This window comes from Nyctereutes procyonoides, unplaced genomic scaffold, assembly GCF_905146905.1.
Source record: "Nyctereutes procyonoides isolate TBG_1078 unplaced genomic scaffold, NYPRO_anot_genome, whole genome shotgun sequence".
Lineage (NCBI taxonomy): Eukaryota > Metazoa > Chordata > Mammalia > Carnivora > Canidae > Nyctereutes > Nyctereutes procyonoides.
The window spans coordinates 57,066,288-57,091,567 of NW_026575047.1; the positions used below are offsets into that span (position 1 = coordinate 57,066,288).

The window sequence follows — 25,280 nt, forward strand, 5'->3', positions numbered from 1 at the left end:
TATCAGTGAGGGTGACAAAGCAAGAGAGACACCTAACTCTGGGAAATGAACATGGGTAGTGGAAGGGGCAGTGGGCTGGGGGTTGGGGTGACTGGGTGGTGGGCCCTGGCGGGGGTCACTTGGCGGGATGCGCACTGGGTGTTTTGCTATATGTTGGCAAATTGAACTCCAATAAAAATTAAAAAATAATTAAAATAAAAAAAGAAGATCCACCAATATGCTGCTCATAAGAGACTTATTTTAGACCCAAAGACTCCTCCAGATTGAAAGTGAGGGGGTAGAGAACCATTTTTCATGCCAGTGGACATCAAAAGAAAGCTGGAATAGTCATCCTTGTATCCAACTAGATTTTAAACCAAAGACTGTTATAAGAGATGAAGAGGACACTATAACATAATAAAGGGGTCCTTCCGATATGAAAATGTAGTAATTATAAGTATTTATGCCCCTAACCTGGGAGCACCCAAATATAAAGTCAATTACTAACACTTAAAGAAATGTAGTGATAATAATGTAATAATAGTAGAAGACTTTAATATTCCAGTCACTGCAATGGACAGATTATCTAAACAGAAGATCAACAAGGAAACAAGGGCTTTGAATGAAACACTGGACCAGACGGGTTTAATAGATATATAATCACAGAATTTCATCTTAAAGCAGAATACACATTCTTTTCTGTTGTACAGGGAACATTCTCCAGGTCACATATTGGGTCACAAATCAGGTGTCAACTGGTAAAAAAAAAAATACTGAGCTCATACCATGCATCTTTTCTGTCCTCAAGTGCTTTGAAACTTGGATCAACAACAATAAAAAAAAAAAATTGGAAGGACCACAAATATATGGAGGTTAAAGAACATCCTACTAAAGAATTAATGGTTAAACCAGGAATTTAAGAATTAAAATACATAGAAGCAAATGAAATGAAAACATGACAGTTTAAAACCTTTGGGATGCAGCAAAGGTGGTCCAAAGAGGGGAGTATGTAGCAACACAGGACTTCTTCAAGAAGCAAGAAAAGTCTTAAATATACAATCTAACTTTACACCTAAAGGAGCTGGAGAACAAATAGCAAATAAAGCCTAAATCCAGCAGAGGAGAAATAATAAAGAACAGAGCAGAAATCAATGATATAGAAATAAAAGAAGGCCAGTACAAAAACTAGAAGCCAGTTCTTTGAAAGAATTAATAAGATTGATAAACCCATAGCCAGACTTATCAAAAGGAAAAAAGACCCAAATAAATAAAATCATGAATAAAAGAGAAGAGATCATAGCTAACACCACAGAAATACAAACAATTATAAGAATATTATGAAAAATCATATGCCAAAACTTTAGGCAATCTGGAAGAACTAGATAAATTCCGAGAAACACAAACTACCAAAACCCAAAGAGGAAGAAATAGAAAAGCTGAATAGATCCATAACCAGTAATGAAATTGAAGCAGTAATCAAAAACCTTCCAACAAAGAAGAGTCCAGGGTCAGCTGGCTTCCCAAGAAGTGCTACCAAACATTTAAAGAATAATTATACATATTCTTCTGAAACTATTGCAAAAAACAGAAATGGAAGGAAAATGTCCAAACTCATTCAATGAAGCCAACATTACCTTGATCCCAAAATCAAACATCTCACTAAAAATGAGAATTACAGACCAATATATCTTATGAATCTGGATGCAAAAATTCTCACCAAGATACTAGCCAATAGGATGCAACAAAACATTAAAAGGATTATTCACCACAACCAAGTGGGATTTATTCCTGGGCTGCAGGGATGGTTCAACATTCACAAATCAATGTGACACACCACACTGAAAAAAGAACCATACGATCCTCTCAATAGATGCAGAGAAAGCATTTGACAAAATACAGCATCCATTCTTGATAAAAACCCTCCACCATGTAGGGGTAGAGAGAATATACCTCAACATCATAAAAGCAATATACAAAAGACACACAGGGAATATCATCCTCAATGGTGAAAAACTGAGAGCCTTTCCCCCTACGGTCAGGAACACGACAGGGATGTCCAGTCTCACCACTGTTATTCAACATAGTACTAGAAATCCTAGCCTCAGCAATCAGACAAAAGAAATAAAATGCATTCAAATCAACAATGAAGTCAAACTTTCACTCTTCACAGATGACATGATACTTTTGGGTGTAGAACATCCAAAAGACTCCATCAAAAAAAAATTGCCAGAACTGATAAAGGAATTGAGCAAAGTTGCAGGATATAAAATCAATGCACAGAAGTCAAATGCATTTCTATACACTAAGAATGAGGCAGAAATCAAGGTATCAGTTCCATTTACAACTGCACCAAAACCATGATACCTAGGAATAAACCTAACTAAATAGGTAAAGGATCTGTACTCTAAAAACTATAGAACATTTACAAAAGAAATTGAAGAAGAGACAAAGAAATGGAAAAACATTCCATGCTCATGGGTTGAAAGAACAGATATTGTTAAAATGCCTATGCTAGGGACGCCTGAGTGGCTCAGAAGTTAAGTGTCTGCCTTTGGCTCAGGGTGTGGTCCCAGAGTCCTGGGATCAGGTCCCGCATTAGGCTTCCTGCATGGAGTCTGCTTCTCCCTCTGCCTGTGTCTCTGCCTCTTTCATGAATAAATAAATAAAATCTTAAAAAAAAATCCCTATGCTACCCAATGCAATCTACATACACATGCAATGAAATCCCTATCAAAACACCAAAGCATTTCTCATAGCATTAGAACAAATAATCCTAAAATCTGGGGTGCCTGGGTGGCTCAGTCAGTTAAGCATCTGCCTTTGGCTCAGGTCATGATCCCAGGGTCCTGGGATTGAGCCCTGCATCAGGCTCCCTGCTCAGTGGGAGGTCTGCTTCTCCCTCTCCTTCTACGCCTTCTTCCTGCTTGTTTCTCTTTTTCTCTCTCTCAAATAAATACATCTTTTTTAAAAATCTTAAAATTTGTAGGAACCACAAAAGACTCCAAATAACCCACGTAACATTGAAAAAGAAAACTAACTAAATAAAAAAAAAAAAAAAAAACAAAGCTGGAGGCATCTCAATTCCAGACTTCAAGCTATATTAATTACAAAGCTGTAATCCACAAGACAGTATAGCACTGGCACAAAAACAGATACACAGATGAGTCGGATAGAATAGAGAACCCAGAAATGGACTCACAACTCTATGGTCAACTTATCTTTGATGAAGCAGAAAAGAATGAATATCCAATGGAAAAAGGACAGTCTCTTCAACAAATGGTGTTGGCGAAACTGGACAGCTACATGTAAAAGAATGAAACTGGACCACTGTCTTACACCATACACAAAAATAAACTCAAAATGGATGAAAGCCCTAAATGTGGGACAGGAATCCATCAAAATCCTGGAGGAGAACACAGGCAGCAATCCTCTTTGACCTAGGCTACAGCAACTTTTTTCTAGGCTTATCTCCAAAGGCAAGGGAAACAAAAGCAAAAATGAGCTACTGGAACTTCATCAAGATAACAAGCTTTTGCACAACAAAGGAAATAGCCAACAAAACTAATACACAACCTATGGAGTGGGAGAAGATATTTGCAAATGACATATTTAATAAAGGGCTAGTATCCAAAAATTTATGAAGAACTTATCAAACTCAACACCCAAAAGACAATAAAATACAGTCAAGAAGTGACCAGAAGACATGAGCAGACATTTTTCCAAAGAGGACATACAAATGGCTAATAGATACATGAAAAAAATTGTTCAACATCAGTTCATATCAGAGAACCATAACGCAAAACCACAATGAGATACCACCTCACACCATCAGAATGACTAAAATTAAGAACTCAGCAAACAACAGGTGTTGGCAAGGATGTGGAAAAAGGGGAACACTTACACTGTTGGCAGGAGTGCAACCTGGTGCAGCCCCTCTGGAAAACAGTATGGTGTTTCCTCAAAAAGTTAAAAATAAAACTACTTATTACCCAGCAATTGTACTATAAGGTATTTATCCAAAAGATACAAAAATAGTAATCTGAAGGGGCACCTGCACCGCAAAGTTTATAGCAGCAATGTCCACAATAGCCAAACTATGGAAAGAGCCCAGATATCTATCAATAGATGAATGAGTAAAGATATGGTGTATATATACACAATGGAATATTACCCCGCTATCAAAAAGAATGAAGTCTTATCATTTGCAATGACATGGATGAAACTAGAGGGTATTATGCTAAATAAAATCAATCAGAGAAAGGCTATATGATATCACTTGTATGTGAAATTTAAGAAACAAAACAGATGAACATAGACAAGGGAAGGAAAAATAAAATAAGATAAAAAGCAGAGGGAGGCAAACCATAAGAGACTCTTAACTATAGGAAACAAACTGAGGGTTGCTGAAGGAAAGGAGGTGTGGGGGGAATGAAGTAATTATGTGATGGGCATTAAGGAGGGAACTTGATGGAACGAGCACTGGGTGTTATATGCAACTGATGAATTACTAAATTCTACCCAGGAAACTAATAATACACTGTTTGTTAACTAAATTGAATTTAAACAAAAACATTTTTTAAGTGCAAAGAGAGGTCTTTGAAGAGGAAATGCTATATAATTAATTGCCTTGGATATTTCAGATTTTTTCCTTCCTTTTCCCTCTGTTCAAAGAAACAGAAATAATGAGTCGTAAGAAAAATGTCTAAAGATACTTAAAAAGCCTAGCTCCTTGGCAAGAAGGGTCTCATGGTCCTAATAGCCTGGTATATGGAGCTATGGTGTATCCTAGTATCATATTTAGTGTTCAACTTGCATGACACCCAGCTCTATCTTTCATGGTATCTAAAAGGACTTGAGAAAAGGAAGTATCCTGTGGTACTCAGAACATGCTATTAGGTAACATATTAATAACTTCATAAAACAGTGGCAACAGGACACATTCTTTTTGCAAAGTGAAGGTTGTTTATTGCTTGTTATGATTTTGACAGGCAAGACCCAACATAGGGACTGTAATACCTACAAGGTGACCTTTACAGAATGCCTGCGTAGACTTCAACGTTGGGGTGAACTCCATGCATGCATTCTTTCTTTCCATTTTCTGGGTGAAACAGAGCCAAGCTTTCTCAGGTTTGCAGAGGCAGCGTGGGGGAACAAAGGACAAGGACAAAGAAGTTGAATGCTTGCCCTGTCATCTCCCCTCACTGCTATCCACACACACCTAAGATTCACAGGGCTCATACACACATTTTCACGTGGGGAAAGCCAAAGTCATGCATGTTGAAGAAAATCAATCATATTGCATTTTCTTATAAAATGAGATGAAAAAATAAATCTAAATACACTTTTCAAGTGTTACTCTTTAAACTTTTATATATGTTAAAGCTCTTTTCAATATATTCTACTTAGAACTTTTAAAAAATAAAGTTTCTTTTTTGGTACCTTTCATTTCCTGTGTTAGCCTTGGAAACATAAAATATATCTCACTAGAACTCTTCTGTGCAAATAATAAACATAAATAATATTAACATCTAAGTCATAAAAAAAAGAAAGAGAGAGAGAGAGAGAGAGAGAGAGAGGGGCCATTTCAAGGTATTCACTTCTACTGCCATCAGCTGCAGTCCCTGGAAGATGCTCCTAGAAGTAGTCGGTGGTCTGCCCCCTTAAGCCACACAGATCCTGGTCTGGCTGAGGTGGGCTGGGGAGGAACTCGCTGTCCTGTTTGTCCATCTGTAAACTGTTTCGAGAGAACTGTAGGATACTTCCCAGCCCACTGACCAGTGAGAAGGAGGAAATCCAGTTGAGTGAGCTAAAACTGGGCAGGTTGAAAATGGATGACAAGGGGGCTGTCCTGCTGGTACTTGTGGGTTTCATCTTGGAGTCTCGAGGACACCCTTCCAGAATAGCCTCCCTTGGCACAGACCCTGGGGCCTGACCACTCAGTTCCTCTAGCAGAATGTCTTCCCTTAAGGGCATATTCAGGTCCACCACATTGGGCTCCCCACTAGCCTCTGGGGAGCAGGCTGGTTGCTGCACATGCCAAGATGCCTGTGAGGTACAGTTCTGGGAGAGGGGTCCAGAGGTTTTGATGCTCCTCTGTTCTGATGATTCGGTCCTGGGTTCTCCTAGGAGGTGTCCCTGAGCAAAGGTCTCTTTTGGAGCAATTAGTTTCTTGGGAGACCTCTTGGCCAGCTGGCGCCCCAGTTGAAGTTGGGTGGGGAAAAGGTTCCCCTGCACAGCTTTGAAAAACAATCTGGAAAGAGCATATAAAAAACAGTCATCTATGGGTGGTGCCTTTGAGCTTTCTGAGACATTCACAGTACAGAAACAGGCCTGAGAAGGCTCTCAGAGATTGCTTAGGACTTGAAGGACACTGTCCCTGATACCCACCTGGGAAGCAGTGCAGTGACAGGTGCTATGAGACAAGTCAAGTAAAACACGGGGTCGCCCAGTAATGTTTGCATAGTCCAATAAGGGTTGGATGGAGGATAACACGTTGCACAAGAAGCATTGTAAATCAAAGCCACAGTGAAAAATAAAAGGATACTGAAGCCACAAGCTATCCAGTTAAGCCAGGTCTAAGGGAGAAAAAGAAAGGGTATTTATGTCAACAAAAATGCACTGGTCATCCATCAGTGGGTAGCTGTTCTAAGAGCTTCATGAAAACACAGTTCTATGGCATAGGCAGCCAGGAGGGCTTGATGAAGCCTTTGGCATATATGGACCAGCCTGGACACATCAGGGAGATGAAGTCAGGAGTATGATAAGTGCTACCCAGGTGAAGACACAAGTCAGGATGCAGCATGCAGTTCCCACACTAGGGGCTTGAGTACATGTGAAGGGCCCATGTGTTTGTTTCCCTTCTCCATGGTGAAACTGGCTTTGCAGTCACCTGTCTGCTCAGAAATCCTCTAGATGTCATAGAATCTTTCTGGGAATATGGGGCCCTCAGCACCAGGACCCCTTGGGATCATGCCCACAGCTCTTACCCAGGTCTTGGTTTCAATACCCAGGTGCAGAAGGAAGGTGAACAGTGCGATTGCCGTGATGGGAGTTCCCCAGGTAAACACATCTGTGTCTGAGTCATAATAGGCCTGAAAGACAGTAGTGTCCTGTATCTGTGGGTCACTGGAGAAGCTGGTGAGAAAGACTGTCAGGTGCCAACTTACCAGGTAAGGAATGAAAAAGCAAACCAGGCTCTGGAAGGCAGCATCAGCCATATTTAACCAGAACGTGCGTGGTCGATACTCCTAAGACACAAAACAAGCACAGAGATTAAAGGGAAGTGCACATCTCTTCAAATGATGTCTTCCAGTATCTACAAGGCCATCAATGTACAAGATAAGCATCCCAGGGCAACTTGCTAATTCAGGACTTTGGCAAGTGATGTGAAAAGTCCCTATACCAGTCTCAGTCCCAGAGGCTGGGTAAAAAACAAAAAAACACTGCACAAGTGTCTGCAGAAGCTTCATCTATAGCTGAGTCAATCATTGAGAGGATCTGTCCACAAGACCAGCTACTCTAGTTCTAGGTCGACAGATAAAGTCACTTCCTAAATCCTATGAAGGAGCATTTTTAAAATGATTTATTTATCTATTTGTGAGAGAGTAGGGGGAGGGGCAGAAAAAGAGAATCTCAAGCAGACTCCCTGCTGAGTATGGAGCCCAATGTGGGGCTCAATCCCAAGACCCATGCTGATTATGACCTGAGCCGAAATCATGAGTCAGACCCTTAACTGACTGAGCCACCCAGGCACTGCTGATGGAGCATTTTCCTACAGTAGGCATAGCACCTCAAATTCGGGACATCCTGCTCCAATTTGAGGTCTTCCATACCTACTTTGTCAGGGTATGTGTTGCTGACCCCTTTGTTAGGGGGTCATTTGGAATGTTTCTTAAAAGTGAGTCTTTAAATTAAGATCATGTAAGTGTTTAATGTTAAAAAAGCTGTACACTGAGGGCAAAAATGACCTTGATATGGACTGATCAAGCCTTCATTTACTGGGTAACCAGATTTGTATTTGACTCTGAGTTCCTAAGCAGCTGGGCTGGTACTGGCCTGTAAGAAAAGTAGATTGGACTGAATGAACATTTACTGAGCACTTAAGAAAGTGCTGGCGAGGCCCCTCTTTCAGTCCCCTAGCTCCATAAGACACACTATTTGTGTTTTGTTTCCCGGCAGCCCCAGCCACTGGCTGAGTACAGGAATTTCTCCAGTGACAGGTAATAAGCAGAAGCCTTCCTCATCTGCCTGAACCTCAGTTGGCCACATCCCACAGCCCCACCCCTGCTGCCTGACTCAGAGGGAACCCAATGTCAATGAAGGTAATCAGGGCAAGCCAACTCAAAAGTAAACAAATTCTAAATCAGACACTTATAAGAGATAGGGAGTTCCCTTCCCCCTGCAAATATACGGTAATTCCAACTAGCAAAGAGAAGAATTTAGAGGGCTTACTGTAGGAATAGCTGGTAATTAGCATGTCAATCTACGCAGTGAATTGATGTAAACATGTATTTATATCTGTTTGTATTTACTTATTCTCTCAATGGTTTCCCTATGGGTTTATCTTCTGGTTAACTCCCATTCAAAAGAAACCACATTTTGAGGGGTTTTTTTTATTTTTTTATTTTTTATTTAAAAAAAAATTTTTTTTTTAATTTTTATTTATTTATGATAGTCACACACACACACACAGAGAGAGGCAGAGACATAGGCAGAGGGAGAAGCAGGCTCCATGCACCGGGAGCCCGACGTGGGATTCGATCCCGGGTCTCCAGAATCGCACCCTGGGCCAAAGGCAGGCACCAAACCGCTGCGCCACCCAGGGATCCCGAGGGGGTTGTTTTAGAAAAATCCCTGCTCAGGAGGCAGTGATCCACATGATTCTGACTTTCATTCCAAGTGAACTTTCCTTGGGCTCCTGGAAACTGTTGGTGTAGAGACTTTTCACATCACTATATTTTTTCTATTAATCTCGCCCCCCCTTTTTTTTTGAGGTAAACTGATACACAAAAACTGCACACATTTAATGTATACATCTTGATGGGTTTGGACATATGCATATACCATGATCACTCTAACCAATAACCTCACTCTACTTAATACACAGCACAATCAAGTAGAGAGAATCCATTTTTCAGCTCCTTCTTGGTCATTTTCCAAAATTTTAACAATTTCTCTCAGGGTATCCATGTAAAGGGAAGTGTGGACACTTGCACTTTCTGTAAGGCGAATGTGGAGTGTGAGGGGACCAAGAAATAGGAGTTGGGAGCAGGAGGGGAGCCTCACCTCCATGTTCTGGCCACTCTTGTAGAGCTGTGGTGCAGTCAGCAGCACATCAGCTGGCACGTCCTTGTCCAGTACCCCAGTCACGAGCTGGGGAAGTGATGAGAAGAGCAGATTAAAGAAGATCAGATACCACTGGTCAATCATGGCAGATGCAGAGAAGCCACAGTAAAACTGGAACCAAAACAGGAGGCCCACGAACATCTGAAATCAAGAAAGGCAGAGTGGGGACAAGCAATTCTTTTTTTTTTTTTTTTATTATAAATTAATTTTTATTGGTGTTCAATTTACCAACATACAGAATAACACCCAGTGCTCATCCCGTCAAGTGTCCCCCTCCGTGCCCGTCACCCATTCACCCCCACCCCCCGCCCTCCTCCCCTTCCACCACCCCCAGCTCATTTCCCAGAGTCAGAAGTCTTCACGTTCTGTGTCCCCTTCTGACATCTCCCACACACTTCCTCTCCCTTCCCCTATATTCCCCTTCACTATTATTCATATTCCCCAAATGAGTGAGAACATACACTGTTGGGACAAGCAATTCTTAACTGTCTTTGTAGATTCGCATCCAAAGGAGGTAGAGGTTTTGTAGAATTTGTCTATAAGGACTAAATCTATAGGCAGAAATCTTCTCCAAAGACAGCCCTCCAAAGCTGCCCTCTCTCTTCCTCTTCATTCCCTTGAGCATGAAGGGGAGATGGGAATTCCCAAGGACAGCCCATGGAGAAGTGACACTGGCACCGACTCACAAGAAATGCAGACTGGGTGGAATAGCATTTATTGAGCACTTATGAAAGTGCTGGCTAAGCCCTTCCTGACAGTCCCTTAACTTCACAGGACAAATTCTGTACCATGCTCCCATGGCCAGTTGAGGAGATGAGGTCCAGCTGAGTATACGAATTCCCCAGAAAGGTCCAGCAAGGTCTAGGGTTGCTGATACATCTTCTTCCCTAGTAGCTCTCCTCTGTGATCTAAATGAAACCTACCTATTCTACATCCCAGATCTTACCTGTTTTGTTACATACTATTTCTGATAATTAACCATGGACAATTATTGACTCCCATGGCAGGGAGGACATATATAAGCACAGCAGCAAAGTCAATGATGATACCAACATTGTTGCCTTGACCAAGCCCAGGTATCTACTGGCTACTCTGCTTGCAGGTGAGGTATAGGTATTATGACTGGTTCTTAAAGCTACCCCTGCTTTGCTAAACAGGAAAGTGAGCAGAAGAGAAGTTGAACAGCCTCTTCAGCTCAGTAGGAGGAGTTGGGTGGATCCCCTATTACTTGATCACTAAATATCAGTGGCTTACTGCATTTACATGGGGGCATGGCAATTTAGCAATGACAAAGCATTTACACTTATTAACTGTATACTTTGGCATAGATCATTTAATGCCCTTCTGTCTCAGTGCCCTTATCCATGAAATGGGCATCCCAATGGTACTTAGCTCTGGGTTGTTGTGAGGATTCATGAACTTATGCATTTAAAGTAGTCACGAGGTCTCCTTGTACACTGTAGGTACTTATGATTTATTGTTTTTACAGAGGGTTGTAGAGCTACTTCCTCTGAGGCTCAAGCAGGGCCAGAATGCTTACTCTATTCAGAAAAAGAATACTCATGCCCATGATGTTAAATGACTTGACTACGGTCATCGGTCATCGTAGGAGTAATAAACCTGACTTGCTCAAACCACTTGTTTGGCCTGGAGGGCATGGACCCTCCCAAGGACAGGAGGGCAGGACACTCCCAGGTGGAAGAATATTCTCTGCTTGGGACCACAGGTAAATGGCCTGGGTTTTGGTTCTCACCTTGACTCAGTCACTTCTCTGAACTTTGGTTTTTGGACCTGAAATTGGCTTGGTCTGAAGATCAGAAAAAAAAATGACACATATGCTCCAAGTCTTGTTTCAATCTATGACTTAATGCAACTTTTCCCTTCCACACTGAAAACTGACAAACTTGGGTTTTTCATTGACTTTCTTCCCTTGTCACTCCCACAGCTGACTTCTCTCACCCACGCCCACAGGCTCTGCATAATGAGTCATCAGTGAGCAACTGGAGTCAAGAGAAAAGGAAGGAGAAGTACTTAGATAATTGAGATTTTTTTTTTTTTCCTGTAGTACCAAAAAGCCTTTTTCCCAAACTACTGTTGCTATGGAAGCTTTTTTCTCTGTTCTTTTTTGGAAAGGAAGACCAACTTACTCCTAAAACTAATGAATTCTCACTTTGGGGGGCAGGGTAATTATCCTTGCACTTCTCAACTAGATTAAGTGCTTGTGAACAGAGACCCTGCATCTTATCTGGAATAAAGACAGACACCCCCTCTTCTCATGCCCTCCCTGAGGACAGATTCATCATGGCAGGCAGCAGGCTGTGCCCATTCAGGTGGCTACTCTGCACTCATTTGCAACTGAAATGCTGAACCCCCCCCCCCCACTCCCTCCCAAGTTGGTAAAATTTTCATGAGGAATTATGGAGAGAGGAGCTCAACTCTCATGTATTGTTTTCAAATAAAGGAAATAAAACCCCTAGAGACCAAATAACTTGCTCAAGATTGCATAGAAATTAATGACAGAAACAGAGCTGGGGTCCCATCTGCCCTGCACCACTAATCTATACTCAGGCATCCATCTACTTCTTTGGTAACTGAGAACCTCTAGGTTTGCAACTATATGCATGGAGGCCTCAGCTCTGGGGATGCAATGCCAGGAGATTGTGGGGAGTAATTGGCCAAAGGCCAAGGGTGGTGTGGCACAGACTTCCTTGGATAGACTCCCAGGCAGAACCTAATCAGAATTAATTTCCAGGACCCAACAGATCAAAATGCCATGATTGGTGCTGAGTTTCTGAGTATTCATTTGCTAGAAGACATTTTGAAAAATGGATGAGGGTTGGGATCCCTGGGTGGCACAGCAGTTTGGCGCCTGCCTTTGGCCCAGGGCGCGATCCTGGAGACCCGGGATCGAATCCCACGTCGGGCTCCCGGTGCATGGAGCCTGCTTCTCCCTCTGCCTGTGTCTCTGCCTCTCTCTCTCTCTCATTCTACGTGTGACTATCATAGATAAATAAAAAATTAAAAAAAAAAAAAAAGAAAAATGGATGAGGGTGAAGGGGCAAGAGGTTTGGAAAAAATAGATAGGTCTAAATCTCCAGAACAGACAAGGACATGACCAAGAGGTGCACTGATGGCAGTTTAGAGTTAGCATGGAGAGTTTTTAATGGAATTAGAAAAAAAAATATAAATATATATACATATGTTTTAATTTATTGTATTTTGTTTATTTAGAAGAGTATAGGATGATCTTGACATTGGAATTGTAGCACCCAATGTGGTAGATTTGTGGGACTACCCTGAAAGATCACTTACCCCAAGAGTTTTTTATCTCCTTATTTGTACATTCAGCCACAAGCTATTAGAGACAAGAGCAACAAGTAGCAACTAGCAACTTCTTAGCAGTCCATCACTTATCTAGAGGTAGAGCAGGGTTCTAAAATGGCCATGGAATCCATCCTGGAGGGCTATGGAGAAAGACACCTGTCTGCCAAGGACTTAGTAATAAAAGATCTAAAAGTTATACATTAGGGTCTACATGAACTGGAATAGGGCCCAGGATTAGAGTCTCTGGAGACAGAATTGTAATCAGCCAGCCAGGCCTGCACATGAACTCACTGGAGGGTCAATTATAGACCAAGCTGGCCAGAAGGTGACACATCTGCCTTGCCAGCACAGGAGAAAGTGGGGAAGGCCCTGCTGGTGGCCCTGTGTCTTGGGCCCTGCACCTGTGTCCTAACCAGGGAACTCACACACTTGAGCCAGTGTTGGTAAGTTTTGATAGAAGCCATTCAGTATTGCAATCATAACATGACCAAGTGTTCTCATTCACATTCTAGCACTGCCAATGCACTTCTGCTTATCACTGGATTTCCTTGTCTGCTCTACAGAGAGCACTGATTAAAGGATTCCTATCTGTGGACACTTCACCAGTCTGCCCCTAGGAAACATTAACAGAGTGGTTAAGAGTGAGGAATCTGATGAACTGGGGTCAAATGCCTTGACTACTCACTAGCTGTGTGACCTTGAATGGACCACTGTAACTCATAATTCCCCCACTTCTTATTATAAAGCACTAAATGGACATTCTTGTTTGATCAGTCTGTTTCCACAACCTTGTCCCTTAGGGGTGCAACTAACCTTCACGTGCCTGTGAGTTAGACTTCTGAGCCTATCGGGTGCAAGGCCAGGCCAGGCCCAGGGTAAGTTCACAAAGGTCAAGGGGAATGGAACCAACAGGAAGCTCTGGGGTGGTCAGATGACTACATTCAGGTGATGGTTTGACATAGCTCAGGCTTTTTGATTCAAAAACCTAGAAACCAGAAATGTCAAATACCTACTGTATTTTTGTAGAAGAAGTACAGCACCATATTGGCAAGTCGGGAATAGCACCAATGTCCGTGAACAATTAAGAGTCTCTCAAGGTATCGGAATCTTGGCACTGCGAAGTCGCTGGCCATCACTGCCTTGAAAGGGAAAGAAGTTCCTTTATCAGTGACACGTTACGCCGTCTAAAATCTGTCATATCTCTCCCAAATACAAAGCATGGAGAAATTCAGTTTCAAACACAATGTGCACGTGACAGGCCAAGGCTAACTGTACCTCTGTTTCCCTTATTATTTCCTTCAATTAAAAAAAAATCAATTTCAACAAGCACTCTAGTTCAGGAATATCATTTTACAGAATTCATTTAAGATTTCAAATATATGTAGCTGATTTTTAAAAGTTTTTGTGGGCAGCCCTGGTGGCACAGCGGTTTAGCGCCGCCTGCAGCCCAGGGTGTGATCCCGGAGACAGGGGATTGAGTCCCACGTCGGGCTCCCTGCATGGAGCCTGCTTCTCCCTCTGCCTGTGTCTCTGCCTTTTTCTCTCTCTCTTTGAATAAATAAATAAATAAAAATATTTAAAAGTTTTTGTTTTTTCATGCTTTCTTCAAGCAAAACAAAAACAAAAACAAAAAAAAACAAAAACCCAAAAAACAAAAAACAAAAAAACCCAAACCCAGAAATATACACAGTTTCCCTGCTATTCTCCACCCTCCTTATGTTTCATTCATATTAGGATCTCAACTCAAAGATGAGCCAAAGCTGTCCCTTTTCCTTTTGTATGAATCAGATACAAGCAGTTGGCCATCTTGCGAGATGTGTTTTGAGTATTTATCCTCAGGAGCCACAGGTGATAAGCAAAGCCATGGCTCTGCTGGCCTTCATATAACCCAGTCCTAGGAAGCTGCAAAAGGGCAACGGGTGTCTACTCCACTCAGAAGGGAATGGGGACAGCAGGTTTCCTCCATGGAAAGGGCAGATGACCGGGGGCAGAAGCATCCCCTCACTTCACTAGTATCATGCTCTATACAATTAAACTAAGTGGACCAGACAAATGCCATCAAAATGACACCTTTTGTACCCAAAATAACTCAGAACCCACCATATAATGAATTTTTCTATTTGAAAAAAAAAAAGGTCAAAGAAAATGTCAGGAAAAGACAGATTTCTGCTTATTTTTGGAGGATTGTTCTACACAAAAATGTAATTCTGCTTTTAAAATTCAACTGATTTCCCTCTAATCAAATAACTCCTTGAAAAGAGTTAGATCATGCTTGATGCAGTCGCTCTGGTGGAACAGAATAATGTCATTATACATGACAGAAAAGTGTGAAGCCTTTGAATGGTCTTCTTCCTAAGCCAAAAGTTAAGGACTCAAGTTGAGTTGGGATGCACAGTATTCAAAGCAAATACTGTTTATATACCTCTTCCTGTCAATACTGGGGTTTGAAGGCTTTGTGTACTCCTTTCCAGCCTTCTGCCACTCCTTCCCACCTCCAAATTTAGGCCTAAACCCACTGTTTGTCTCTCCATTAAGGTGGTCTTCCAAAATGCTCCCAGCTAGATTAGATCTTCCTATGAAATACTCAACACCAAGACCAGTGTTTCTCTTTGATAGCATTTATTACAATTTTAACTATTTGTGTACATTTAAAATATGTACCCATCTTCCCAGCTTTTCTTGACATTCCATGAGAGCTAGGTTAGTAGATGTTGTTATCACCCTGTACCCTGACTTCCCAGTTGTGCTTGGCCCCATGGGGTGCTCAATAAACACAGTGGACCAGATGACCCCACGAAGACCAAGGTTCATGGAGATGCAGGATCTCCTTTGCCTAACTGGGATAAGCTTCCCACCTCGGCTAAGCTGGGGAGCTCCAAACACCCTTACTCATTCTTGATGACTCTGCTCAGATTCCTAGTGTCTGTGTTATCACAGCATTCCACAAAGTCCATCTTCCAAAGGACTCACCTTTGCTTACTGGATTGATTAAAATGCAAATAGGAAAATATTCCCTGGGAACCTGAGCACTTGGAATAGGAAGGAAAGGTATCAGGCCTTACAATCATCTTACATAATGTATCCTCAATAAAAAGTATAGCTTTAAATAAATGCAGAACTATCCAACTACATCCTACCTAGAAGTTATACCCACACAAAGCTTCATCTTAGTATGTGCCCTATCATTTAGCTGTTCCCATTACTTTTCACATGGTTTGAAGTGTATATCTGAACTGGCCCTGCCTTGGGGGAGTGAGCAGTGAGGGTAACTCAGTCCCCTCCCCATCCACATATCTGGGAGTCTTTCATACAAAATATATTTACTCGGTGCGTTTCTCTGCATATGCTATATACAGGCACTGCCTTGGTCAGCTCTTCACTATGGGAAACAGGTACAGTGGAGGTAATGATGAAAACATCAGAATGAACCAATGACTTTGTTCACCTATTCACTCCCCATGCATACAGTGTTAAAAGGCCAGGATGAGTCCAACCCTGGGCTGCATTTTCAATTCTGTGGAAGAACTAAAACTACACGAGTAATATAGCACAGTGACTCGGGTCAGATAAGGGCAAGAGGAGAGTAAGGTACATACTGAGGATGGGCCAAGAGGAACTACTGCGTTTCTAGCTTGGGACTTTCCAACTTACTGTTATTTTAATGTCAGGTAAGGAAATTAATGAGTTCTGCATCAGCCTTGGCACATGTAAATGTTCCTGAACAATTATTGATTGCATCAATGATTAAATCAACCAATGACTGGTGACCAACATCTGGATTTTTAGAAGGATTAGAAGGAAACTAGATACGTGTTCTCTAAAGTCTCCACCAAGTTAAAAAATATATGATTCAAAGTTAATCAAATGTTGGAAATTGTTGTAATACTGCATCTAGAAGAAAGTTATTTTTAATGAACTCATTTGTTCAACATCTAAATCACATGCTGAGGACCAACCTAGTGACAAATGAAAAAGGCAGAGATAAATTTTCATGTGAGTCAAGATGGCTACATTCCATTTTTATAGTTGATACCAAGTTCCAACAGTCCTACAGCAGAGTCATTTTTTTACGTGGTATCCCTAATGTTCAGGAATAGTAAATCATGCCTTCTTCCAAGGATGAGCCATAAACAGCCGGAGAGAAGGTGATGACTCACCTTGCCTCACTCTGGGCCACTTATTTCACAAAAATCTGCTTACGGACCTAGGCAAAGCTATTTACTGCTTCATAAACATGAAGAACTAGCCATTATACCTTATCTTCTACTACTGGCTTAGCAGAAGGTGAGCATCATATTGTACTGAAGGCCAACCCTTTAGCTTTGTTGGAAAAAGCCATGGGAAGGTAAAACAGTAGGCCACTTGGTCATATAGGATAGCCCGGATCAGTCTTTACCTGCATGCCCTCCTGGCCCGAGATTCCCACACCCACATCTGCCACCTGGATCATGCTGACATCATTGGCTCCATCTCCTAGAAAATCACAGATAGAAGAATCATTTGAGTTGGGATGCACAGAATCAAAGGGCTTGATGGATCTTCATGGGGTCCCTACTGAGTCCTGTGAAAGGGTCATGGGGATGAGTGAAGGAGAGGCAGCGCAGAGTCTGCCCTCGGAAAATTGAGTAAAGCAGTCAGAACAAACATGTTGTGAGGTTTGGAACTGCCAGTTACATCAAGAGATATTTCAGAAAGCAGGCTAGCATGGTTACCATTTTGTTTAGTACTCACTCTACATTATTGGCTCACATAATTATAGTCTTTAATACAGTGTCTGTCATAATAAAGATGCTATCATCGTCATCATCATTACTTATGGAGCTCTAGCCTTTATCATATGTAGAACATATCAGTAAAGGCTATTCTAATTCATGCTCACATGAATGGCTTTCTTATTTTTATTTTTTAAAATTTATTCATGATAGACACACACAGAGAGAGAGAGAGAGAGAGAGAGAGAGAGAGAGAGAGAGACAGAGACCCAGGTAGAGAGAGAAGCAATCTCCATGCAGGGAGCCAGATGCAGAACTGGACTCCAGATCTCCAGGATCACACCCTGGGCTGAAGGCGGTGCTAAACCACTGGGCCACCGGGGCTGCCCCGTGAACAGCTTTCTAAACTGAACAAAAGAGGTTAAATTCTGCCCAGCAAACTGTATAGCTCTTTTTGTATGCTGCTTACCAGCTAGGTAATCAGGTAAGGTAAGGTATTGTGCTTACCTTTGGGCCCTCTAAATCTGTGATAAAGAAGGACTTCTAGGGCAGCCCAGGTGGCTTGGCGGTTTAGCACCACTGTCGGCCCGGGGTGTGATCCTGGAGATCCGGGATCGAGTCCCACATCAGGCTCCCTGCATGGGGCCTGATTCTCCCTCTGCCTGTGTCTCTGCCTCTCTCTCTCTGTCTCTCATGAATAAATAAATAAAATCTTAAAAAAAAAAGGACTTCTATTTATTCAGTGAAGCTGCTGACAGAAAATGGTTAGGAACACAGGACATAGGTCAGAGATCTCCTCACCTTCGGGGAAAAGCAAGCATAGACTTAAAGTCATTGTCACTTCCGAATAGGGCAGAAGGACCCAAATCACAGAGTACCTCCCAGGTTTCAAATATACAAAAAGTGCAGATATACAAGTCAGAGTAATTTATAACCTAGCTACAGGAAGTTTCTGTCCTGTGATATTTTTTTCTATTCTTTATTGCACTGGACCCAACATAAGTATTTAGTCAATATCTGTCAAGTTGAAATTCTGTGAAATAGTTAACAATTTCTGCAGCTTTTTCCAGAATGTCCCAATCAAAGTGAGATATGGCAGACAACAATGTTCTCTCTACATTATTAACCATTGGACACTGGGGACAAGGTGCCATTAATGCTTTCACTCAAGGTCAAGAAATGAGCTAATGTTCTAATGGGTCATTACTTTCCCTTTCTCTTTTGAGTCTATTTTGTTTTTCTTTTCTTTCTAACCAACTAAGACTTTACCTCCATTTTTTTTTTTTTAATAAATATCATACACCAGTGATTCCATGGCTGACCCAGGCAGAGCAGGCTGTGAAAATGTAGTTAATTCCTCCATGTGTTACGACAGCCTTACCCAGGGGGTATGATCCTCATGCTCCCAGAGAGGATCTCAGAAAAGCCTGTATCCAGCCTGCACAGTCCTCAGCACCCACCTCAACACTTGCTAAGGTAGCTCTGTAGGCCAAGGCAGACACATAAGAGCTAAGGTGGGACTAAGATAGCCACCCTTGAAAGGGGTCCACCCCTTGGGCCTTCCCATAGCCTGGACCAGGGAGTCATAGCTAAACATGTGTTCACTTCTGTGCTCATCTCACTCTCCACAGCTGCTATCATAGTCCTCAGGATGTACAAGGCTGTCTCCATGACAACCACACTAAGGCCATCTCACCTCAGACCCAGGCTCTACCAGTTTCAATTCTGTCCTAATGAAGCATCCCATGTGAGAGGGTAGCAATCCCCATATCAAAAAGGTGAGGCTGTCACAGATCTTTTGCAGAAAATACTATAATTACTATTGATTGGTGAGATCCAAAATCTCACCTAGGTATGGATTCTATATTCAGGGAGACCAAACTTTTTGATATCTGGGAGTCAAGATCACCCCTTTCTCCAGGCTACCTCACCAGCAAGTGGTGCTGCTGAGTCCCCAAACCTGGCTGGAGGCTGGACCCCAACCAGATGTGGGTGGGGATGAAACCCTCAGAAGAGGTAGGTGAGGACTATTGAGCATTGGAGAGGAGCCTAGAAGGCTCTCCAGGCCAACAGTCTTCAAGGAAAGATCACCATTAGATGCACGGTCCTTAAGGAAATGATGTAAGACTTAGCAACTATTCACATGCTTATGATGGACTCATTTAATTACATGCTTGTCTTGGAAAATTAGTAATGTTCAAAGGATAAGAGGTAATGGGGATTCTGATCATCAAGTCTCTGGGGTTTTGCAGTACTATGGAGTCTTGGACTCCAGTTGGCTCATGGTGACCAGAAGCACCTGCAAAGGGCCTTCTTCTTCTTCTTCTTTTTTTTTTAGGGCCTTCTTTTTAAGGTGTTCTGAGATAATGCTTAGCTTGCAGGGCTCTGCTATGGCAGAGGCTGCCTGGGATAGCAGATCTTTAGTCTCTTGTCTCCCAAGAAAAAGTATAAGCTCTGTTTTCTTAAATCTACCAGCCTTCTATATATATATATAGCTTTAACTATTGTACCATTTTTGTGGTTTTCAAATCTATGTTTTATATTTCGACCAGGCTGCTTATTTTATTGCATTGGGTGTGATTTTATAAACAGTAAGAAGAACAAGGATGTGTTTCCCTATCTTATAGTATAGAATAGAAGAAGTGAAAAGTCCAAGATGTGTCAAAGGAAGCAGCTGCATAAGATGGGGGCTACTCATTTCACAGGGCCCTGCCTGGCTGGCCTGGATACTTGCCTATGGCCAGGGTCATGGCCTTGAGCTTGCTTCTGACCAGTTTCACCACCATACTCTTCTGCAGAGGTGTCGAGCGACAGCAAAGAACTGACCGGCACTGCTTAGCGAGAAAGAGAAATTTGTCCTCTAGGTTTTTGTCAAGGGCGTAGGCCAGACTTCTCCCATCGATCACGAGGCTCAGACTGGGGCCAGAGGTGGTGGATGTGGAGGGTGGGCATAGAGGGGAGAACCCCACGCTCACGTTGCCTTCAGTCTTCTGAGGGGCACTGCCGGGGCTCTTGGACTTCACATAGTGTAGGCACTGGTCTAGCAGGGCTGCACAGGCCTCCTGAAATGGACACGAGGGAAAGCGCAGTTCACTCAGCTGCACCACAGATTAGGTTACCTACCTCAACACTGATAGTTTGATAATCTCAAGGGCACCAGGTTATAGATGCTGCCCAGAAGAGAACTTAGTTGAAGATGATTTTCCACATTGAAGATGAGCTTGTCTAGGGTTTTGATAAGATTCCACTTCGTTGCCCATCATACCGTGTGGAAGTTAGACTAGATTATCTTTACATTGGAATGCCTGACTATACTGTGGCTAAACTGCTGGCTGGTTAGGCTGAGGGGGCCTTGTGTGCACTTCTCTATGCTTCTCTGAGGCTTTTATTCAGTCATTCTTATTTACTTGTGAGGTACAAAACCCTTTAAAAGTCCTTGTGATGATTATCCTCTAAAGAAGTGTAATTATTGTTTCCCTAACCTCTCCAGTCGACCAGGGAAATAAATATTTTAAGAAGCATAATTATTGAGGCTTTTATTGGCAATACCCTTCCAAAACTGTACCTGAATTCCAGAGAGAATAGGAAAAGTTATTGGGGACACTGAAGGGTCGGGGGACATAAAAGACATGGCTATTTCTGGGAATAAACACACTCCAGAGAAGGCAAGTGGTTCTGGGCCCTTTATGGAAAGTGAGTCCACAGGGTAAGCAATCAATTTCCTACAACGGACTCTGGAAATTCAGTTGTGTTAAGTAGATGCTTACTGAGGACTTTTTGTATTTAGAAAAGTAAGTAAGAGAAAAGAAAAGAAGACTGAGAAGACAGAGTTACTGGTCCTCAAACAAATGGGAGGAGCTGAACATACACACGATCACAGTATAGACTAGGATGCGCCAAAGTGTTACAAGATAATGAAGAGGGAGAGATATGCTTTCAAGGTGGGTTTGGGAGTGGTAATAACTGAAGTAGGGCTGGAAGAGGATGTGGGATCTCATCGTACAAACACCATGAGTTTCCTTGGGCTAGCACAAAGCACTGCTAAAATTGGAGTAAGCACATCCACCCTGGCTCCCCCACTGAATGCAGCTATGGCAGCCAAACAGAATTCATTGGTCAACTGTTTGAGGACTTTGAAAATAAATAGTAGCTGTTGGACTGGGGAGGAAGACCATTATTCTAAGCACACTGGACAAGTGAGTGAGTTTTCTGTTCTCCCTCTGGAAGCACCTGGTCTGTACCCGAGCATTATGGAACGAGGAAGTGTTTGCCAAAGCAGGGAAATAGAGAGCTCTAAGAGAAGCCTTCCCATTCTGGCTTGAGGAGTGGAAAAGAGAACTCCCAATGCTCAGAGAAGATAGTGGATATCCCATTTTTATTTTTTTTCCCTCTATTCTTTTGAACCCAGCCTCAGGAAATTTTGCTAACAGTGGTAGCAGGATTACATGCTGCTGAAGGCTCTATCAGAGAAGCTGTGGCCCTGCAGTGGCAAGATTACTACTGCTTTTTTCTTTCTGTCCTACCACCATTTGGCCTTGGATGGAGGTGTTGGTGCAGACATACAAAGTAGAGCAAGGTAACTCAAACCATGGCTTTCTGGCCAGAGGCCTAGAAAGGGGAATTCCAGAGAACCAGAAAGTACTGGAAAAAATTGTGAAGAGGGAAGACCTTGGTCAGCTGACCCCATAGAATAGTTTATTAATTCCTGAACTCACCCACAAGTTGTGCACACATAGGCATAAACCTAAATTGCATAATAAAGACTTTTGAGAATCAAACTTGGAATGGACTGTCACCCAAGTTCCAAACTTTTATTAAGGGATGACAAAAATGTGAGACATATTCTAACAGCTTGACAAAAGCTATATAATACTGACACTAAAACCACTATCCAGAGGCTGTGCAGAGCTTACAGCCGGAATCTAAGAGGATGGATTTCCTGTCTAAAGAAATATCCACATTCTCCACAGAATTTTCAAATAACTAAGTATCATTCAAAATGCCCACAACACAAAATTCATCAGAATACAAAGAATCAGGAAATTCTCTATGCATGTGTAAAAAGACAATCAACAGAAGCCAAAGCCAAGATGATAGATTCCAGAATTAGAAAAAGACTCTGAAGCAGCTATTATAAAAATGCTCTAATAAGAGTGGACATTCTAGAAATGAATAAAAAGTCTCAGGGAAAAAAAAAACAGGATATAAAGAACCAATAGATTTTTTACAGCCAAAAAACACCTTAAAAAATAAAAAGCTCACCGGATTCTAAATAATTTATGTGGACACTCTGTCCTTATTGAGGGGAATGTAACTCCACACTTTTTAACTGTGAACTCTGCATAGATGCTTCCTTCTAAAGAGTACAATATGGAAATGGGTAGAATTAATTGGCTTACAGTGGAGAAAGCTGACAAATATAACATCAACAGTGATAAGTCATGTTGATAGAATGTACTCTTGATATGATGTAATAAAATGATGAAAATGGCACTTTAGGTCTATGGAGTTTTCCCCCTAAACTCAAAACCCTATTCTAGTCATGAGAAAAACATCAGACAAATCCCCACATAAGAGTATTTTTCAAAATACCTGACTAGTACTACCAAGTAATCAAAACCAGAAAGTTTAAGAAATTGCTAAAGCCAATAAGAGCCCAAGGGAACATGACAATTAAATGTAATGTGATATTGTATATGGAACACAAAAAGGATATTAGGTAAAAATTAAGACACTCTAAATATAAGATAGATTTTATTTTTTAATTTTTTTTTTTTAGAGGCAAGGAGGGGCAGAGGGGGAGAGAGAGAATCTTAAGCAGACTCCATGCCCAGTGCAGAACCTGATATGGGGCTTGATCCCAGGACCCTGAGATCACGACCTGAGCTGAAATCAAGAGTCAGATGCTCAGGATCCCTGGGTGGCGCAGCGGTTTGGTGCCTGCCTTTGGCCCGGGGCATGATCCTGGAGACCCAGGATCGAATCCCACATCGGGCTCCCGGTGCATGGAGCCTGCTTCTCCCTCTGCCTATGTCTCTGCGCCTCTCTCTCTCTCTGTGACTATCATAAATAAATAAAAATTAAAAAAAAATTTAAAGATGAAACCTTTAAAAAAAAAAAAAAGAGTCAGATGCTCAATATACTGAGCCACCCAGGCACTCCAAATGTAGATTTTAGTAAGTAATAATATGTCAATATTGGTTCATTGATTACTGTAAAGATGTTAATATTAAGAAAATCTGGGTGTAGATTATATGGGAACTGTCAATACTATCTTTGCAATTTCTCTGTAAGTTTAAAACCATAAACCATATAAAGTATTTTTTAACAAGTTACTAAATAGGCTCAATAATGGAATGGAAATAACAGAAGAAAAAGTCAGTGAACTCCAAGATCAATAGAAATTAACCAATCTGAACAAGAGAGAAAAACAAAATTAAAAAATGAAGACAGCTTGAGAGCTTTGAAGCAAACCAGAAGATCTGACCTTCATATCATCAATCTTCCACAAGAAGAGCAAGTGCAGTACAGAAAAAGTGTCTGAAGAAATAAATAATGGCTAAAAATTTGCCAAATTTAGTGAAAGACATAACCTCAGAGCCAAACAGTTTGGCAAATCCCAGAGTATCAATCTAAATAAATCTGTGCCCAAACATACCATAACCAAACTGCTTAAACTAAAAACAAAATAAAACGAATTTAAAAACATCCAGATAAAAATGATGCATTAGCTATAGGGTAACAATGATTTAGAGAACTGTTGATTTCACCTAGAAACCATGGTGAGATAAAAATATTCTCTGATAAAGAAAAGTAACAAAATCTATTGCCAGTAGACCTACTCTAAAGTAGGGAAGAGGGAAAAAATGCTACAAGGACACTTGTAACACCAAGGATGAAAGAAGTGTGGCAGAGATTGTCAATATTTATGTAAATAAAATGGGCTATTCCTTCCCTCTTCACTTCTTTAAAGTATGCTTTTTGGTTGACAGCAAAAATTGTTAACTGATGAGAATTTCAACCTCTGTAGCTATCATACAGAAGATGCCTACTATATAAGAGGGTAAAAGGACACATGGAGGGACAAAACTACTTCATTCCATGTGAAGTAGCAAAATACCGGTTGTAAGTAGACATTGACAATTTAAGTATGTATGTTGTAATCTCTAAGAAAAAAAAAGGAAGCTAAAGAATCCAAGTAAAACAATGTTGCCGAAGGAAAGAGACACATTAAAACGGAATATTAAAGTGTTTTTAAATAACCCAAAGACAGGCAGGAAAGGGAGCAGAAGAACTAATGACAGAGAATAATCAGAAAAAAAAAAAACCCACCAATTTTAAGACTTCTTAAAAAAATCCCATAGAGCAGCATGACACTGGTGAAAGGAAAGACACACAGATCAGTTCAACAGAACAGAATGTCCAGAAATAGACCCTAAAAAACATGACTAACTGATTTTCAACAAAAGAGTAAGATGATTCAAAGGAAAAAAAAAAAAGACTTTTCAACAAATGGTGCTGGATTGGTCAGATACATGCAGAAGAATGAAGTTTGACTTGACCCTTATACCTTATACAAAATTCTACACAAAGTAGAATGTGTCTAAAGATGCAATAAACTATAAGAATATACAGGAAAAATCTTTGTGACTAGGCCCATCTTAAATGTAACAGCTAAATGATAATCCATAGGAGAAAAAGTTGATGAATCAGACCTCGTCATACAGTTAAAAAAGTTGTTTCAAGTGGGAGCTCATTCAAAGAATAAGAGCTCAGGCCAGGTTTATGACAAGTAGATACTCCCTACATATTCGGAGATTTGGATAGATAAACATGATTGGATGAAGACTCTAAGTGCCCAGACATCTCCGAGACAACTCATCCTATCCTGGGTACATCAATGCTGAATGGACTGGATTT

The 25,280-nt window shown here is 41.3% G+C and overlaps 1 protein-coding gene across 1 annotated transcript in view; it reads right to left on the reverse strand.

Annotated features, from left to right (window-relative positions):
* Positions 1 to 4,927: 4,927 nt before the first annotated feature.
* The window catches only part of ATP10A (ATPase phospholipid transporting 10A (putative)), a 189,377-nt gene continuing 169,024 nt past the window's right edge, over positions 4,928 to 25,280 (reverse strand). Inside the window, 9 exon segments of the mRNA XM_055326486.1 lie at positions 4,928 to 5,718; positions 5,721 to 6,229; positions 6,367 to 6,554; positions 6,966 to 7,070; positions 7,146 to 7,226; positions 9,265 to 9,465; positions 13,662 to 13,787; positions 17,045 to 17,121; positions 20,095 to 20,422. Coding sequence (XP_055182461.1) covers positions 5,588 to 5,718; positions 5,721 to 6,229; positions 6,367 to 6,554; positions 6,966 to 7,070; positions 7,146 to 7,226; positions 9,265 to 9,465; positions 13,662 to 13,787; positions 17,045 to 17,121; positions 20,095 to 20,422 — 1,746 coding nt within the window. The 3' untranslated portion in view covers positions 4,928 to 5,587.